Raw genomic sequence first — 19,369 nt, forward strand, 5'->3', positions numbered from 1 at the left:
ATTATAGGGATGTCATGGTATGAACATTTCTTTTTTATCATTATTATCGCCATATTTTTAAATGTGCTAAACATTTTCCAAAACTACCCATACTGAAATCTTTCAACCAGGTTTTATTTGAAAAAAAACCCCACACATTCAAAATGATTTCCTTTGTAGAAAAAACAATATTGTAGATAAGCACTGTTTCAGGTACCTCAAGTAGACATTAAATGTGTTCTCAGGGCATTCAATCCATCGCAACTGGACTGTTAGGTTAGACTGGATCCGACCAATCTAAGTCAATGAGCATGAACTGGTGAAGCCAACTCGGATGGGAGACAAAACGTCTTTAAAGACAAACCAAACATCAATTGAATGTCCTGAGATGACAATGACCTGGATGATTGAGAACATTCATAGAAAAATTTAGTGTGTGCAATATAATCTAAGGAACAAAATAAAAACATGAATTAAAAAAAAAAAAAAAAAAAAAAGTAAGAATTTTGCAAGATGGCACTTGATGGGGCATAAGAAGGAACTGCAATTTTTGTCCGTATAGACAAAAATAGTGTTCATGTATGATATCTAGTCTTATACATAGGGCTGCACAATTATTCATTATGTTAGCTAAACAGTGTTTGGGTGGGGTGTGAATGCGGTGCCATTATGTAATCTGTAAAAAGCCATAGAAAAACATTATCAATATATTTAGAGACACATAATTTTGTTTTGTTCATTAGCAGTATCAACATCTGAGCTTTTTTTCATCTTTATCTCTGTTTTTACATTTTGTTAGACAGAGGTTTTTCTTTAAGTTATGTACATTGTGTACATTTAAATGTACTAAATGTATGTACATGCTGTATCGGGACAGATCCATGAAGAGTTTGAGCAGAAATTGTTGTATAGGAATGAACTAAACAGTAAAACATTAACAAAATTGCTTTTTAAATTAAAGGCCTACTGAAACCCACTACTACAGAGCACACAGTCTGATAGTTTATCTATCAATGATGAAATCTTAACATTGCAACACATGCCAACACGGCCTTTTTAGTTTACTAAATTGCAATTTTAAATTTCCCGCAAAGTATCCTGTTGAAAACGTCGGTATGATGACGCGTGCGCGTGACGTCTCGGGTTGTAGCGGACATTTTTTTCCAGCCCGATCCAAGCTATAAGTAGTCTGCTTTAATCGCATAATTACACAGTATTCTGGACATCTGTGTTGCTGAATCTTTTGCAATTTGTTCAATTAATAATGGAGAAGTCAAAGAAGAAAGATGGAGGTGGGAAGTGGCGTATTGCAGCTGCCTTTAGCAACTCAAACACAGCCGGTGTTTCCTTGTTTACATTACCGAAGGCAAAGCTTTACTATGGAACAGAGCGGTCAAGCGAACATGGTTCCCGACCACATGTCAACCGGCAGGTTTCGGTGAGAAAATTGTGGTAATAAGTCGGCTCTTACCGTAGACATGAGCGGAGCTTGCGTCCTCCTGCAGCTGCGGACTCTCTTATCTCCTCCCACCGGAGACACTGGCAGTCACCACACCCGTGGCCACACCCCTCTGACTTTCAGGTACCATATAATCTCACTAAAACACGAGTAACACAATAAGCATATTAGGGATTTTCCAGAATTATCCTAGTAAATGTGTCTAATAACATCTGAATCGCTCCCACTGCCCTCGCCTTTTTTTTTTCTAGTCCTTCACTCTCACTATCCTCATCCACGAATCTTTCATCCTCTCTCAAATTAATGGGGAAATCGTCGCTTTCTCGGTCCGAATCGCTCTCGCTGCTGGTAGCTATGATTGTAAACAATGTGAGGATGTGAGGAGCTCCACAACCCGTGACCTTACGCGCACATCGTCTGCTACTTCCGGTACAGGCAAGGCTTTTTTATTAGCGACTAAAAGTTTCGATTTTTATCGTCGATGTTCTCTACTAAATCTTTTCAGCAAAAATATGGCAATATCGCGAAATGATCAAGTATGACACATAGAATGGACCTGCTATCCGCGTTTAAATAAGAAAATCTCATTTCAGTAGGCCTTTAACAGCTTTGTGACATAAAAAAAACAACATCTTTGTGCCTCAGCGTGTTGATACTTCACAGCCTGCGTTAAATTTGAGCTAGTATAGATGCTGTTGGGACACTGACAGAGTTAACAGTTAATTAAAGGGTGTGTGAGTATCCCAGTAAACAAAGCAAAAAAAAGACTTCATCAACAAGCTGTGGCAAAGTTCATATTGCCTGCTGCATGTTTCCTCATGTAAATAACTCTCAGTCACTACAGGTGAGAGGACATTGTGTTGAGAAAATGAAAGCAACATCAAATATTTTTCTCCTCAGCTGTGTACTTTTAGGGTGGGACGAGGACTGGGCGATTTATCGAGTTTGTAAGATATGTCGATTAGGGCTGAGCATTATATCAATACACTCGATATATCTCGGGTTTGTGTCTGTGCGATTATAAAAAACGACTATATCGTGATATTCGAGTATACATTCTCACGCAGTTGCTTGTAGCTGCGGGCATGACACTGCATGCCTTTCCCACTCTTTCCTGTCTCTCCTTCTCACAGAGACTTGAACAATGGCACCTTCTTACACACGTCACGTGTGCAATGTCACACACTCCAAAGGAGCAGACAGTTAGCGACATAGTAACGTTAGCTGTGATGCTAACGGTGAGGTGCGGGTGTTTATACAAGACAGAGAATGTGCGAATCAGGTATGGAGGAAGAATTAATTGCCAAGAAAAACAGCACGGGATCCATCGTCCAGCGGTAGTTTGGTTTCAAGGGGGAATATGTTCAACATTTATGCGGCAAAAGCGTTGCTACAAAAAGTAGCAGAACTGCTAATGTAGCATCATTTGAAAAGTCACCCGCTAGAGAATGAGGAGTGCTTGAAACTCTGCATGTCAACATCTCCGGCCGATGCCAGATCAACACTGTATGAAAAAAAAAAGTCAACAACAAAAGGAGATAACGTCCGCAGGTACCTATTATGTAGCTCATTTTTATTTAACAGTATCTTGTGTGACATCATGCACAAAAGTGCACTTTATTTGTTTTTATCTATTGTATTGGCGTTCTGTACAAAAAGTGCACTTTAATTTAGTCTTGTTTTGATATGTCATCTTATTGACATAATTCAAAAAAAGTGTACTAGTTTTCAAATGTCTCTGACAATCTTGCACTTTCTGTTTTGGAAATGACATGAATGTTTGTGCCACTGCTTAATAACTGTTTAATAAATACAGTTTTGCTAAATTGACTTAGTTGTGATTTCCCTCTCTGCATGAAAGTTTAAAATGAGCATGTATTAATGCAGTATGAACAAGAATGTTTTGATGTAGACACATAGAATCATCATACTACTGTGATTATATGCATCAAGTGTTAATTCAAGGCTAAGGCAAAAATATCGAGATATATATCGGGTATCGTGACAAAGCCTAAAAATATTGAGATAATAATAAAAGGCCATATCACCCAACCCTAATTTCGATATATTTTCAAACAAGTTATGAATTTAAAAAATATCGTAATATCGAATTTATTTCACGTTAAAATTACCAAACGCCGCTTATTTGTTGTGTTCCTTGTTTCCCCCCGTTTCTCAATCCCTCCCAAAACTTTGTGGGCTACTAAACCCCTCTCCTTTCTCCTTCCAAGACCTGCTCACACATATAAAAACATCCATGATTGGTTGGTTATTTACTATGATGAGTCACAATTAATTAAGATTAGGGCAAAAACATTACGGACATGCCAATCAGAGTCAAGATTAGGCGGGTCATTGAACCAGGAAGGGAAATCACAGCAGACATCCCAAATAGACGACAAGAGAGTCAAACGGGCGAGTTATGTATTAAAAAAAATAGTGGAAGATGGCTGAGGAATTCTCTTCCTTAGATTAACGCATACAAATGTATGCGTCTGGCTTAGAGATGTCCGATAATGGCTTTTTTGCCGATATCCAATATTCCGATATTGTCCAACTCTTAATGACCGATTCCGATATCAACCGATACCGATATATACAGTCATGGAATTAACACATTATTATGGATAATTTTGTTGTGATGCTCTGCTGGATGCATTAAACAATGTAACAAGGTTTTACAAAATAAATCAGCTCAAGTTTTGGAAAATAATGACAACATGGCACTGCCATATTTATTATTGAAGTCACAAAGTACATAATTTTTTTAAACATGCCTCAAAACAGCAGCTTGGAATTTGGGACATGCTCTCCCTGAGAGAGCATGAGGAGGTTGAGGTGGGCGGGGTTTATGTGGGGGGTAGAGGGTTGCAGGGGGGTTTAAAAATTGTAGCGTCCCGGAGGAGTTAGTGCTGCAAGGGATTTGGGGGATATGTTCTGTTGTATTTATGTTGTGTTATGGTGCGGATGTTCTCTCGAAATGTGTTTGTCATTCTTGTTTGAGTTGTGTGTAACAGTGTGGCGCACATTTGTAACAGTGTTAAAGTTGTTTATACGGCCAACCTCAGTGTGACCTGAATGGCTGTTGACCAAGTATGCATACATTCACTTGTGTGCGTGAAAAGTCGTAGATATTATGTGATTGGGCCGGCACGCAATGGCAGTGCCTTTAAGGTTTACGGCGCTCTGTACTTCTCCCTACGTCCGTGTACCACTCCGTACAGCGGCGTTTTAAAAAGTCATACATTTTACTTTTTGAAACCGATATCGATAATTTCCGATATGACATTTTAAAGCATTTATCGGCTGATAATATCGGCAGTCCGATATTAGCGGACATCTCTAGTAGGGATGTCCCGATCCAGGTTTTGCACTTCCAATCCGATACTGATATTGTTTTTGCACTTCCGATCCGATACCAATACTGGCGGATACTGGCCTATCCGAGCATGTATTAAAGTTCAAAGTTATTTAGCCTACTTAGTTGTCAGATTCATGCTGAAAAGGATTTTATTACTCTTGATAACAACTAGCCAGCTGAATTAGGTGAGTTTGAATAATACACAATAGTTGGTATTCAAGGATAAACACAAAATATAAAAAATTATACATGACAAACAGAAATGGCATCATTAAACAGTAAAAAAGTGAACAGAATAAAGTGCAAATAATGCTGTAAACATTATTAAAAAAAGCAAAACACACAAACAACCTGAGTGGGATAAAATGTCTATAACTCAGCATCAATACTTGCTCTTGAACAAGTGTAAACTTACAAAAAAAAAAATATATTTACACATTCCTTTCAATTGTTTGCCCCAGTCAGGGGGGGGGCAAACAATTGAAGTCCAAGCCAAATGGGGAGATTCTTTCCAACAAAGACGAGCACTTCAAGATGCTCAGGTGTCAGCCTGCTCCTGTATTCATCTATGATGAGTGCTAAAAAGCCTCTCACTCGCACGAGTCATTCAAATGTCTTACAACTTTACCACCACGCTTGACTTTATTGTGGCATGTTTTGCACTCCACCTCTTCATCTTTTTCGTTCTGTAGGGTAAAATAATCCCACACAGCTGACATTTTTCTGGTAACTTTCAATTCACACGGCCGTCTGAACGGTTAGAACACAGCCTGTGGATGTTTGGAAGGTGTGCTGGAAAATGCGGAACGGAGTTTAGGGAGCAGCAGAAGGGTGAAATGTATTATTTAAATCGGTTCGTTGGAAAACGTGGACTGGAGTTGTTGTTTTTTTTTAAAACTGGATCTGGATCGGCATTTTCCTATGCCTTGCCGATACGCATTTTTTGGCAAATATCGGCGGCTGATCCGATCCAAATATCGGATCGGGACAACCCTAATCTCTAGTCTGGATAAAACATGAGTTGTTTACCATGTAAACCCAAATTAAAACTGTTTGTGAGTTGCCAAGCCGGGCATATTTCGCACGAGAAATGCTGCCAAAAATGTATGCCGAAGTGAGGAAGATCATAGCCGCACAGTTAAGTCAAGTCACTTACTTGGCGCTGACCAGAAGCGTACATGTGTGACAGTCCATTACATCGTCGACTGGGAATCAAAAAGTGCCTGCCTGCAAATGTATTTTTTTAAATCTGAGTTTGATGCTTTTTTTATTTTTTGCACAGCGATGTTATTTATTCTAGTTAGAAATAATATATTTCTCTTTTATTTATGTTATGTAATTCAGAGCTACTTAAACAGATTATTTTCTGTGCTGTTAATACCCATCTTGACTAACTGGGTTAATAAAAGTGCCACTGACTGTTGACAGTACAGTTTTCATGCAATTCAATTTCAGTGACTCTCGCTTAAAAATGAATACCTTTATATGAATACGTTCAGTGGAAAATATATCGAGATACATATGAATATCGAGTTTAAGTCAAAATATATAGAGATATACTTTTTCGTCCAGCCCTAGGTGGGACATATGCGTCCGTCTCCAATATTGTCCACACATCTCCCCATCAACTAGCAGTGCGCTCTTAAATGCACGCCGAGATTTTACGCTACTGAAGTGAGGCGAGGGAAATACAGTGAAACAAAGTTTTTGAGTCCGTTAACAAGGAGGGTAAATCGAGTGGAGAAAAATCCATGTAGTTGCATAGCGCCAAACGGCACCGGTGCGCATGCGACGACTTCGTTTCCAGGAAGTGAGCAGTGTTGCCTAACATGTTCAGTTCATTTATTTATTTAATTAATTAAAAAATCAGTCTTAATTAATGACGTTTTTTTCGAGAATTAAAAATGTAAATGGTATAGCTAACTGTCTAGAATCTTACCGCAGTTTATAATTATACCGTTTACCGTTACATCCCTAAAATTCTGTGATAAACAACTTTCACGATGGGCCTGATTTGTACATTAAAGGAATGTTTGTTTCAAAAGCTACAATGGAGGACAAGATGCAACTTTTTTGTCCTTGTTAGTGTTGCTGAAGCCTATCCCAGTTGTACTGTGTGATTATTTCCGACATGTACTATGTTTATTTTAGATTTTTATACAGTTTTTATACATAAGTGGTATTCACAGTTTGAGAAAAGTAATGAAGTATATGAAAAAAAACAATGCTGCAATTTTGGTACCTTTTATATGTAAGATGGGCAACAACTGTGTCTGGTAAGTAAGAATATCTTGTTAGTCAAAATAAATGTTTTTGACCTTGAGTTCTGGTTGTTTTTGCGGTTTAGAAACTGGTTTGTTATGCTTGTCCTGCTTGAAAAGGGGAGGCTGCACAAACAAGGCCTTTACACAGATTTGGGTTTCCAGAAATGATTGCATCACGGTACGGTCAGTGCTGCACTTTAAACATTTCAACAGACTTTTTCCATGGTTCTGAATGGTCACATACAATACTGCAAAGTATGTGCTGTTGAAACAAGGAAAAACACTTGTCCAAAACGGGAGCGCTGCTGGCATACAGATTAAGCTCAGACTCTGCTTTTAAGTGCCGACCACTTTCTTGTTGTTTGCCTCGTCTGTGGTCGCATTTATCGCTTCGGCCTTGCAAACAGTTATTGATTTGTGTGCCGGGGAGTTGGAGATATCAGTTTCTTGGCTGCACTTCTCGGAATCTGGGCATTGTCCAGCTTCCAATCACTGGACTTTCAGGTTACATCCAGTCCAGACAGATGTATTTTGTAGAGCTAAGGCTTGGAATCTCATATAGATATGCTGCTTTTTCCTAAACCCAACCTATTGGGAGTATTTTCAAATGAAATAAATCATAAATGTTCAGTCAAGGTATTATAAGAAAAAACAACAACCAGGTGTATGTTGCAATGATTCATCGGCAAGTACCTGCAGGTTATTTTGTCATGGAACTTTTGTAGTACTTGTCAAAGCTTGTCCAATTGAAAAGAGCAGCAGCTGTGTGACAGTTGAACGCAACAAATCCGAGAATTAGCAATACAAACATGCAGGTTCAGGGCGTTCCAGGCTTAAAATACTGTACGACAACATAGCCGCTGGTGCTTCTTCTCATCCATCATGTCGCCTTTATGGTCGACTGGATGTTACGGTTATTGTCCTTTTTGTCTTGTCTTGTTTTAATGCACCCATTTTTAACCTGAAGATGAAAATTTTAATTTTGTCGACATGGAAATAAATGGAGTCTTATGTAAACATGCAATTATGACCTTTTTGGTTAAAAATATTCCAAAACATTGTCATATGGAGGGTAGTGTTGTCCCGATACCAATATTTTGATAGCAGTACCAAAATTATTTCGATAATTTTCTAAATAAAGGGGACCACAAAAATTTGCATTATTGGCTTTATTTTGACAAAAAAATCTTCGGGTACATTAAACATATCTTTCTTATTGCAAGTTTGTCCTTAAATTAAATAGTGAACGTACAAGACAACTTGTCTTTTATTAGTAAGTGGGCAAACAAAGGCTCCTAATTTAGTCTGCTGACATATGCAGTAACATATTGTGTGATTTTTCATTTCCATCATTTTGTCAAAATTATTAAGGACAAGTGGTAGAAAATTAATTATTAATCTACTTGTATATTTACTTTTAATATCTGCTTATTTTCTCTTTTAACATGTGCTATCTACACTTCTGTTAAAATGTAATACTCACTTATTATTCTGTTGTTTGATACTTTACATTAGTTTTGGATGATACCACAAATTTGGGCATCAATCCGATACCAAGCCGTTACAGGATCATACGTTGGTCATATTCAACGTATTCATGTGTCCAGGGACATATTTCCTGAGTTTATAAACATAATATATATATATATAAAAAAAAAAGAAATAAGATTTTGTAATGCTAAAAAATATATATGTAATCATAGTAGTATCGACTCGATACGCTCCTGTACTTGGTATCAATACAGTGGATGTTAGGTGTAGATCCACCAATGGCGTTTGTTTACATTTTGATGCCGGTGAGCTACGGTGTGTAGTGAAACATGTTTAGCTATTCCTCGTCTTGCAGGGATGATACTTGTAAGAAACATACTTTATTTGTCACCATGGAGGCGAGGATTATTGATTTAGAAGTAGCTAAAACACTGCCGACTGCGGCTGGTCTTTAGCCATTGGCTAGCAAGATAGCCATGTCTTAAACCACTCTTCCAGGTAGGTGTTTCAGTGTTCTAACTTCACCTGTATCGTTACTTTTTAAGCCAAAATGCGTTCGTTCTCCCGTTTCTGTCTACGCACTTTGTCTGTTTGTAAGTAGTCTGTGATTATGCAATGCCGAACATGCTCGTCTGCTCGTAAACCAACAATGACACGACGTGACGACGACGGGGGGTAGGGGGGGGGGTGGATCGGTACTTTTCAGAGACTGTATAGTGCCGTATATGATTAATTTGTATCGCTGTTCTATACTAATACCGGTATACCGTACAACCCTAATGGAGTTTTTTTTTTTTTTAAGTTGGTGTCTTTGGATATGTTAGCTAAACGTGCTAATAAAATTTTAGTTCTCATAAATAAACTCGTACACCCAAACTAAGAGGACCCAATACAAGAGCTGTGCAAATGCACAAATAAATGCACATGGTCAGGTATTAACTTGAAGGTTTTGTGTACAGTATATTCAGTGTTTCTATCCATTCACTTTGTACCGCTTGTCCCTTTCGGGGTCGCGGGGGGTCGCTGGAGCCTGTCTCAGCTGCATTCGGGCGGTACACCCTGGACAAGACGCCACGTCATCACAAGGCCAGCACAAATAGACAGACAACATTAACAATCACATTCATTCACTAGGGCCAATTTAGTGTTGCCAATCAACCTATCCCAAGGTACATGTCTTTGGAGGTGGAAGGAAGCCGAAGTACCCGGAGGGAACCCACGCAGTCACGGGGAGAACATGCAAACCCCACACAGAAAGATACCAAGCGCAGGATCCAACCCAGGACCTACGTTTCCCGTACAATAATTTAGTGTGGCAGGCTGCAACACGATTAGATGACATACAGCAATAATAACATTTCAGTTTAGTTCAGTTTCGGTTTCAGTTTATTTCAAACATACATACGATACACTGTAATGCATCACACAATTCCAGTTGTTTCATTACAGCACGTCCGAAGGAGTAGAAAAAAACAGAGTTCATTTAATCCTACGCCTTTTTATACCATAACAATTGTATCCAGTTTCCTTGTTCTCTGTAACAGAACAGCGAACAAATAAATAATAAATAAATAATACACCATAGTAAGCAAACAAATATTAAATACATAGATAATCTTTGTCTCAATAAAAAAAAATGTAAACAGTGTTCAAGACGTTCATCATAATTCTTGTTCTGTGTACTTTGTGAACACTTATAGTTTGAACAGTCTCTTAGACTGAATCATATTGGTGCTTTGTTTGATTTCTTTGCTTAATCCATTCCATAAATGAATTCCACATACTGACAGGGTTTCCCACACATTCATTTATTTGTGGCGGCCCACCACGAAAGAATTACGGCCGCCACAAATAAAAAATTAGAAAATAAAATAAAATAAATAATAATAATAATGTTGTTTTTTTTTCGGCTTTTGACTCGTTCGACAGCTCATAAAAGCAATGGGACTCTGTCTTTGAATGGAGCTTGTAGTTACATATTATTTAAATATGTAAATATTATATAAATACGTACATAAAGTGTTGTAATTATATTCAAACTCCGCGTTCTTCTTGGTCATCGCCGCCGCTGCCTCCCCCCCGCCGCCCGACCACACCACCACAAATAGATGCTTGACCTATGAGAAACACTGTACTGATATGCTAAAGGTTTTAAGTGTTATACACGCATAAAAATATTTTAAATTAGATTTTCCTCTAAGGTTATATTTCTCCTCTTTTGTTGAGAAGAATTGTTGTACATTCTTGGGTAGCAGGTTATAGTTTGCTTTATACATCATTTAAGCTGTTTAAAGTCGTTGAATTTCAATAATTGCGATTTAATAAATAATATGTTCTCTATATCCAAAATTATGTATTATTCTAATTGATCTTTTATGTAACGCAGTTAGTGAATGAAGCGCACATTTGTAGTTCATTCCCAATATTTCTACACAATAACTCAGATATGGTCACACAAACGAGCATGTATTTGTGCATTTTAGATACTGACCGTAGAGTGGTCAATAATTTCATACACCAGTTTCAGGGTTTAATACTTGAGTATTTGCACAGCATTTGGAGGAATCTAGAAATTCACTTATTTTCAAATGCAAATGTTGACATGTAAGGACAAGACTCTTCTTTTGCTTTCTTTTACATTTATCCATTGAAAATATTATATTGCGCTCACTCATAGTCAAGCCCATTTTACATGCTGTTTTACACATTAAGGAACAAATACAAACATACAGGCAGTTTAAAATTTTTATTTTTATTATTATTTTTTATTTCTTTCTTTTTTTTATTCCAGTTTATTCACAATACCATACTACAAATTACCACATCACATTAATACAACATTATCCCCACAGAATCCATTAAAATTAGAGGCACATGCATTGTAGTAAAATAACGGGATAAAATGTCTTCTTGGTTTTACTTCAAACTGTTAATTGTGCTTTCCATACTCTCGCAGGGTCATTTCCTGTCAGCATGCCGCTGCTGTAGTGGAGAGGAACATCACCACCAGTCACTCACCATGCTTCAGTTACACACCAGCTGCAGGCCTGCCTGGCTCATCTGTTTTCTCCTTGGTCTTTCCGTGGTACACACTCAGGCCCAAAATGGTAGGAATCTGTACACCGCTTTTCATAACAATCCCACTTTTAATATCCACCGTGACCATGCGCAATGGGTTGAGGTTTGATAATGATAGTCTCTTTACCTGTTTCCCTTTAGTTCTGACTGCACCCGAACAGGTGAGCCTGTCATCCAACGTGACAACGCAGCAAATATCCATAGCATGGCTGGGAGGCGGCTCTACAATGTTTGACGTCATGATCCTCAGGACGGAACTCAACGAAAGCGTCTTCTATGTGAGTGTTATTCTTTTTTTTTTGTCATTTTTTGATGAGGGATAATTATTGCTTACTTAAATAATTACTTTTCTTTGACACACCCCTTTTTTAAGGTCCTGGAGCCTCATTTTAAGACTGTTGGTTTGAATGCAAAACATTGCGTAAGCACAAACGTCAGAATGTACAAAAAAAAAATATTAAAGCATGCTATGCACACTTGTATACGCTCTTCTCATTATAAATCAAACCTGCAGTGAATTGTATACAGAAGAGTTCCACCCTGGTGTTCTTCCACTTTTCCTCCCACAATCATCTATTTATGGTCATGGTAATTTGCTTATGAATATGGTGATGAGTTAAAAGGATAACAAGTTGGACTATTAATGAAAGAAGATGGACATAGTGACTTCAAAGAAAAACACAATGTTTTCAGATTAACACCGCATCCTGATAATTTGTTTTAGAAGTAAGTAATGTCATATTTAATTTTAAAAATGAATAAATAATGAGAGTTGAAATGTCAACATTTAACCAATCGTAGTGCCAACTCCACCATGACTGAGAAATGTTGCTCAGATGAAGAAAAATAAGTTCATGTCTTTGCCTTGTTTGCCCAGTCTTAGTACAAATAATGTATTCATTATTTATATCTTTATTTTGTTAAGTAATGCAAAAAGTCACCATTACTAATATTTAAATGTTTGTGGGCAATATTTTTTTTAAACCGCTTTTTGTCTTACAGAAATATTTGAGTAGTAATAATAATATTAAAGATTGCATAGCGGTTGTATATATAGGGCATGGATGCGTGAGGTTTTAACATTAACACTCCAACCGTGTATTAAACCTCCAAGCTCTAAGGACCTGATTTACTAAGGGTTTGGGTGCACTAAAAAAAGTGCAAACCTTGATACCACACGCAAAGCTGATCTACTAAACGTGCAAAAAATGGATTGTATCTGTTAGATGAGCAGAAAAAGGTGTGCCATCCATTTAGCATTTTTGTCCTAATTAATATGCAAAATATATCCTAATCATCAAAACGCCCACAATACTGGGAGGAGACGATGCAAATACAATAATAAAGCTCGTGCATTGTTATTCATCAACACTGATCCCAGTTTTGCCAACAATATTTGGCGTTTTATGTAGCATGTGTCAGAAGGACGTGCAAACTGACAGTTCCAATGCTTGCGCTGCCCAGACAGACGATGAACAGACAGGAATGCTGTGTCCTATGTGTGTGTGTCCACATTTTGGTGGACTGTCAGGAATAAAAATATCAGACGTATCATCTATTCATCAGTTTACTTTTAAACAATGTATTGCTACTAATGACTTATGGGGCTGATTAAAATTAAATATTTATATTTGTTTTGGTGTCTTCTGGCCTTTTTTTGAATGTCGTCTTTATTTATTTATGATTTTTTTAAATTTAGAAAGTATATTGCTATAATAGGGCAGCACGGTGGGGAGGGGTTAGTGCGTCTGCCCCACAATACGAAGGTCCTGGGTTCGATCCTGCGCTCGGGATCTTTCTGTGTGGAGTTTGAATGTCCGCCCCGTGACTGCGTGGGTTCCCTCCAGGTACTCTGGCTGCCTCCCACTTCCAAAGACGTGCACCTGGGGATAGGTTGATTACTAAATGGGCCCTGGTGTGTGAATGTGAGTGTGAATGTTGTCTGTCTATCTGTGTTGGCTCTGTAATTAGGTGGCGATTTGTCCAGGGTGTACCTGCCTTCTGCCCGATTGTAGCTGAGATAAGCTCCAGCGCCCCCAGCGACCCCGAAGGGAATAAGCGGTAAAAAATGGATGGATGGATATTGCTATAATATACCTCTTACATGACAAGACGTCTTTCATTATGCATTATCTTGCGTTTTAGTCATTCCAGACGCACAAATGCACCGGTGATGCAATCCACAGCCTAGCGCACTGCATGTGAAAGTGAAAGAAAAATGTCAGAAAGTGTCAATGTGCATATCTTTCTGTTATCTACATTGCAAATCAGAAAATGTTTTAGGGATTATGGATGTGCTGCTGGTTCAATACATCACACACAGCTAGGAGCATGATCATATGAATGTGAAGAAAGTGATCTTCACTGTGCTAAAATCTCCGTATGCATGCAAAATCCTCATGTACGGTCAATAAGGTGGTCTGCACCACTTTTCAATTGCACGCGCATTGTTAGTAGACCACATGCAACACGACCACTCATAGAACATGCGTCCAGAGTCGGGACCCAGGATGGACCGCTTGCCTGTGTATCGGCTTTGGACATCCCTGCGCTGCTGATCCGCCTCCGCTTGGGATGGTTTCCTGCTGGCTCCGCTGTGAACGGGACTCTTGCTGCTGTGTTGGATCCGCTTTGGACTGGACTCTCGCGGCTGTGCTGGATCCATTATGGATTGAACTTTCACAGTATCATGTTAGACCCGCTCGACATCCATTGCTTTCGTCCTCTCCAAGGTTCTCATAGTCATTATTGTCACCGACGTCCCACTGGGTGTGAGTTTTCCTTGCCCTTATGTGGGCCTACCGAGGATGTCGTAGTGGTTTGTGTTGTGGTTTGTGCAGCCCTTTGAGACACTAGTGATTTAGGGCTATATAAGTAAACATTGATTGATTGATATTTTATATTTTTCATACACTGTCTAGCGCGTTGTTTAAATCTTTGGAAATCAAGCCCTTAATGTATTTAAAAAATATAAATATATCAATTTCCCAAATTCATAACATTTTTTTTAACTAAATAATATGCTGCAATCCATATTTGTTGGTCTTTAGTTTTTAAAAAATACTTTTCACACACACATCCAAAAATGCACCGCCCAAACTTTTAAAAAAATGCTCACATATGAACTAAAAAAAATGTTTTTCACGATTTTACAATAAAAAGCAATCTCATGATTTAAAACTAGTAAACATGTTGCTAAATATATTTTGAAACAGTTTTGGCTATAAAGTTAAAGACCCAACGATAGTCACACACACTAAGTGTGGTAAAATTATCCTCTGCGTTTGACCCAACCCCATGTTCACCCCCTTGGGAGGTGAGGGGAGCACTGAACAACAGTGGTCGCTGCGCTCAGGAATCATTTTGATGATTTAATACCCAATTCCAACCAAACAGGATCCCATTTTTATAGTCTTTGGTATGACTCGGCCATACTTTCAAGTCTCAGGGCGGACGCTCTAACCCAGTGGTTCTTAACCTGGGTTCGCTCGAACCCTAAGGGTTCGGTGAGTCGGCCCTTTGGGGTTCGGCGGAGCCTCCGCCGCGAAGGTCAAGACACACCCTACATATCGTGTAAATAAAAAATTCTCCCTATCGGCTTATTATGGTTACCCCCAAACGATGTTCCCTTTAATTTTCCGTATGTGTGAGCAAAAACAAAAGACCTTCCAGTCTCGGGGTGGACACTAACCACAGGGCCACTGAGCAGGTGCATAAAGTGCATAAAATGTACTCTCTTTGCGTTTTTTTTGCAGAATGTTGTTTTTTAATGACATGTTACCATTCTTCTGACAAGAAGAACCTCATAATTAATGTATATGTGCATATTACTTACTGTGAATAGGAGAAAGAGAGTGTGTTAAATATGGGTAATGTCCTTGGAATGCTCTTTTTAAATGGCATAGTGTAGAGCAGGGGTGTCAAACTGAAATACAGAGTGGGCCATAATTTAAAACTGAACAAAGCCGCTGGCCAAGGTCAAATAAATTAACCTTTTAATAGGGACCCAAACAAGTTTTGCATTGAATATTGAACAAGCAAGGCTTATATAACTTTATAGTGACATGCAAAATCAAGTTTTAAATAGTAATAATAATAATTAAAAAATATCAATGGAATATCAAATACATTTTTTATAAAAATGTAATGCCTCTTTTCTATTTGCCGCCTTCTGAGGTAAATATCAACATTAACTTTTTCCACAGGCTAATAAATTAGAAAATAAAATAACAATGAATAAATCAACCATTCAGGCCTTTTTACTGCTCAGTTTGCAACACACTGATCTAATTCTGATGTGCCCAGGCCAGATACCTGGCATCTTTTCTTGGATGCTAGTTCATTAATGTCGTGGCTCAAGCTTTGAGCTGGGGCAACCTGAGGTGGTTTGGTGGTATCGGGGCGTGTATATTGTAACATCCCGGAAGAGTTAGTTCTGCAATGAGTTCTGGGTATTTGTTCTGTTGTGTTTATGTTGTATTACGGTGCGTATGTTCTCCCAAAATGTGTTTGTCATTCTTGTTTGGTGTGCGTTCACAGTGTGGCGCATATTTGTAACAGTGTTAAAGTTGTTTATACGGCCACCCTCAATGTGACCTGTATGACATCAAGTATGCCTTGCATTCACTTGTGTGTGTGTGTGTAAAAGCCGTATATGTTATGGTATTTGGTCGGCACGCTGTTTCTATGTAGAAAAAGTGGACGTGATGAAAGGTTGTAGAGGATGCTAAAGACAGTGCCTTTAAGGCACGCCCCTAATATTGTCGTCCGGATGGAAATCAGGAGAAATTCAGGAGAACGGTTGCCCCCTGGAGATTTTCAGGAGGGGCACTGAAGTGTGGGAGTCTCCCGGTAAAATCGGGAAGGTTGGCAAGTATGAGTATTAGTGGTGAATGCGGTGTTACAGCGGCACAGACGCTGTTTAATTCCGGCGGGCCAGCTGTTATGTTAATTTGATATTGCCTCAAGGGCCAAATGAAATTACATGGCAGGCCAAATTTGGCCCGCGGGCCAGAATTTGACCCCCATGGTGTAGAGGGTTACATTTATTTGCTAAGAATGCGTTCTATCACTCTCATCTCCTTTGTTTTAGGACACGCTGCCTGTGACCATAAATCAGTCAACTGGTCGGTACGAGTGGAATTGGACCTCAGCAGAACCTCTGGAATGTACTTCATTGTCTGTCCAAATTCGCTCAAGAGAAGGGCAGACGACGAGTGAATGGAGCGACACGTATATTCTCCAAGGTCAAACTGCTGCTGTAAAATTATGTGTCCGCTGTGCTTGAATAAAACAACAAGTCTATTTATATCCCTGTGCTCTTAAATAATCTGCTTCCGTCTATTGTTTCCTTCTCTAGGAGAAGATCTGCCCACCAAAAGGATGTTCAAGATGTACCCAGTGGACAGAGCTGTGCTTGCAGGGGACAGCACCAGTTTTTGTTGCATTGTGGAAGAAGGGCGGGACTTTGGTCGCGTAACTTACGGCAACACAGTCGTGAACGTCACCCGGCTCAGTCGGCGAAGTTACGGCTTCACAGTGACCAACCAGTCGCCATCCAACAGTTCCAGGTCGGGGACCAATGTCGTCTGCTGGGACAACGTTGACCAGAATAAGATGTCTGGAACCGTGGTCTTTGTTGGATGTAAGATACCGGTTAAGAATACGGTGGTATCTTGATTTTCATTTAGTGTGCCCTGTGAGGGACAAGCGGTAGAAAATAGATAGATGGATGGATGATTCAGTTCTAAATCTGAAAATTTAAAGTGGACATTTTCACCAAAAATTGCTGAGTTTCATACACTGTCTTGCTTTTGGTTTGATTACAGAAAGTTTATGTGGGTTTTTTTTTTTTAATACGGCTGCGAAAAAAGCCCTCATACAGAGAAATAAAGTTGTAACATACTGGAATAGTCCGCCTTAAATTTGTATTTCCAGTGTGTCACTGAACACACCACACTACTACAGTAAAACTTATTGTAAAAAACATCAAGGTTAAAATGGCGCTTACCGGTTATCCGCTGTAGTTTTGTAAAGAGCAAAGGTTTTGGTCGTGGGTGTGATGGCCTCCGTTTTGGTCAACAAAGTCATGGGAGCACACATTCACTGTTGGTGTGATCTTGGATCTAAAAAGACTGCAGCGCTCTGATAGCGCTAAGTAGAAAGGTGGAGTTTGTGGGACTCTTTCCTACCTCCGCCTTCATAGCAGTCAAGACTAGTCAATAAAGGTAAAAGGGTTATTCGTCCTTTTTATGCATTTTGCCTTGTTTTACACGTGTACAACTAGAACTATTCTCTATAAAATATGTTTTGCATAAACATGTTTGGGTCTTTGAAATTAATTAGGTTGGATGTATTGTACCCCAAAAGAGGCAAGTGGTACGAATGGATGGATGGATGGATTTACCACGGGAAAAATTGTTAGTTTTCTTATGATTATGGACCCTTTGCAACCAAGGCCACCCAATGCACTGGCTTACTTGGGCTAAAGCCCAGGCACCCCACCCAAGTAGGAGCCCTCAATTTTGATGGTGAAATCCAATGATTGGTGTTCATATCTGTCAATCACAATCAGCTCAGTCTTGTTTAGCGATTGTGTACACTTTCTCTCTCTCTCTCTTTCTCTCTCTCTCTCTCTCTCTCTCTCTCTATCTCTATCTCCATTGTACTGTTATCGTACTCAAACATAGGCAGTCCTCCCAGATCGCCAGCACTTTACTCGAAGTTTACTGACTTCTATTACAGATGTGCATGCGCCCGTCACGAAGGAAATGTATTCATGAACAAAATTATTTTTTAAATGGGTGATATTTTTACTGTTCTTTTGAATGAAATCATGATATTTATTTTTTCCAAGTATGTTTACGTTGAGGTTGGAGTGGGAAGGTTTGTTGAAACTCTCTCAGCCCCAGGTTAAGTTGAGGTTAAGTAGGCCCTGTTTGCAACGGATTAAATAATGAAAACCAAGATACCACTTTGAAAGTTAATTCTGTTCTCAATTTAAACATGTATTTAGACCGAATGATTTGACTTTTCCTGTAAGACGCTTAAAGAGGAGATCATAGGAACAGTATTGTTGCAGTAAAACGTTGATATACCTTGCAGTAGTCAGTGTACAGCTGTATAGCTTTACTATCCACAGAAAATGAGTCAACATGCAGCCATTACTGTCTAAATGTTTAATGGCATGCTGGCCAGAGTACAAGAAAACAGAAAGTCTTCAGCAGCATTTCCAGTCTCCAACAGAGTAAAAGAAGGCTGTGTGTTTGCTTCAGGAGGCTTTAAGCAAAAAACAAGGTTTCATTTCTACAGATACTGTCAACGATTTCCTGTTTGCTGATGATTGCGCCCTCAACGCTACCTCCGAATCAGACATGCAACACAGCGTTGAGAAGTTACATGAAGCTTGCAACAACTTTGGGCTCACAATCCGCACCAAGAACACAGAGTCGATGCGCCAACCAATTTAAGGGACGCCCTACGTTAAATCCAACATTTCCGTCAACGGACAAAGACTTAACGTATCTTGGTAGTTCACTTATCTTGGTAGTACTCTTTCTTGCGTAGTTGGCACTGACGTCAACACCAGACTCGCCATGGCAAGTCTTAACTTTGGCAGAGTACAGAAGACCTTGTGGGACAGAAGCGGTTTCACCACAAAGACAAAGATTAATGTGTACAAAACAGTAGTGTTCACTGCCCTGATCTTTGGCTGTGAGTCGTAAACGGTTTACCAAC

At 39.1% G+C, this 19,369-nt stretch overlaps 1 protein-coding gene across 1 annotated transcript in view; it reads left to right on the plus strand.

Moving 5' to 3' along the window:
* The window catches only part of lifra (LIF receptor subunit alpha a), a 55,059-nt gene that overhangs the window by 17,420 nt on the left and 18,270 nt on the right, over positions 1 to 19,369 (plus strand). Inside the window, exons 2-5 of the mRNA XM_061899617.1 lie at positions 11,511 to 11,661; positions 11,774 to 11,910; positions 16,725 to 16,878; positions 16,992 to 17,276. Of these exons, the coding sequence (XP_061755601.1) occupies positions 11,574 to 11,661; positions 11,774 to 11,910; positions 16,725 to 16,878; positions 16,992 to 17,276 (664 nt within the window). The 5' untranslated portion in view covers positions 11,511 to 11,573. The remainder of the gene's footprint in view (positions 1 to 11,510; positions 11,662 to 11,773; positions 11,911 to 16,724; positions 16,879 to 16,991; positions 17,277 to 19,369) is intronic.

This window comes from Nerophis ophidion, linkage group LG01 (genome assembly GCF_033978795.1).
Source record: "Nerophis ophidion isolate RoL-2023_Sa linkage group LG01, RoL_Noph_v1.0, whole genome shotgun sequence".
Lineage (NCBI taxonomy): Eukaryota > Metazoa > Chordata > Actinopteri > Syngnathiformes > Syngnathidae > Nerophis > Nerophis ophidion.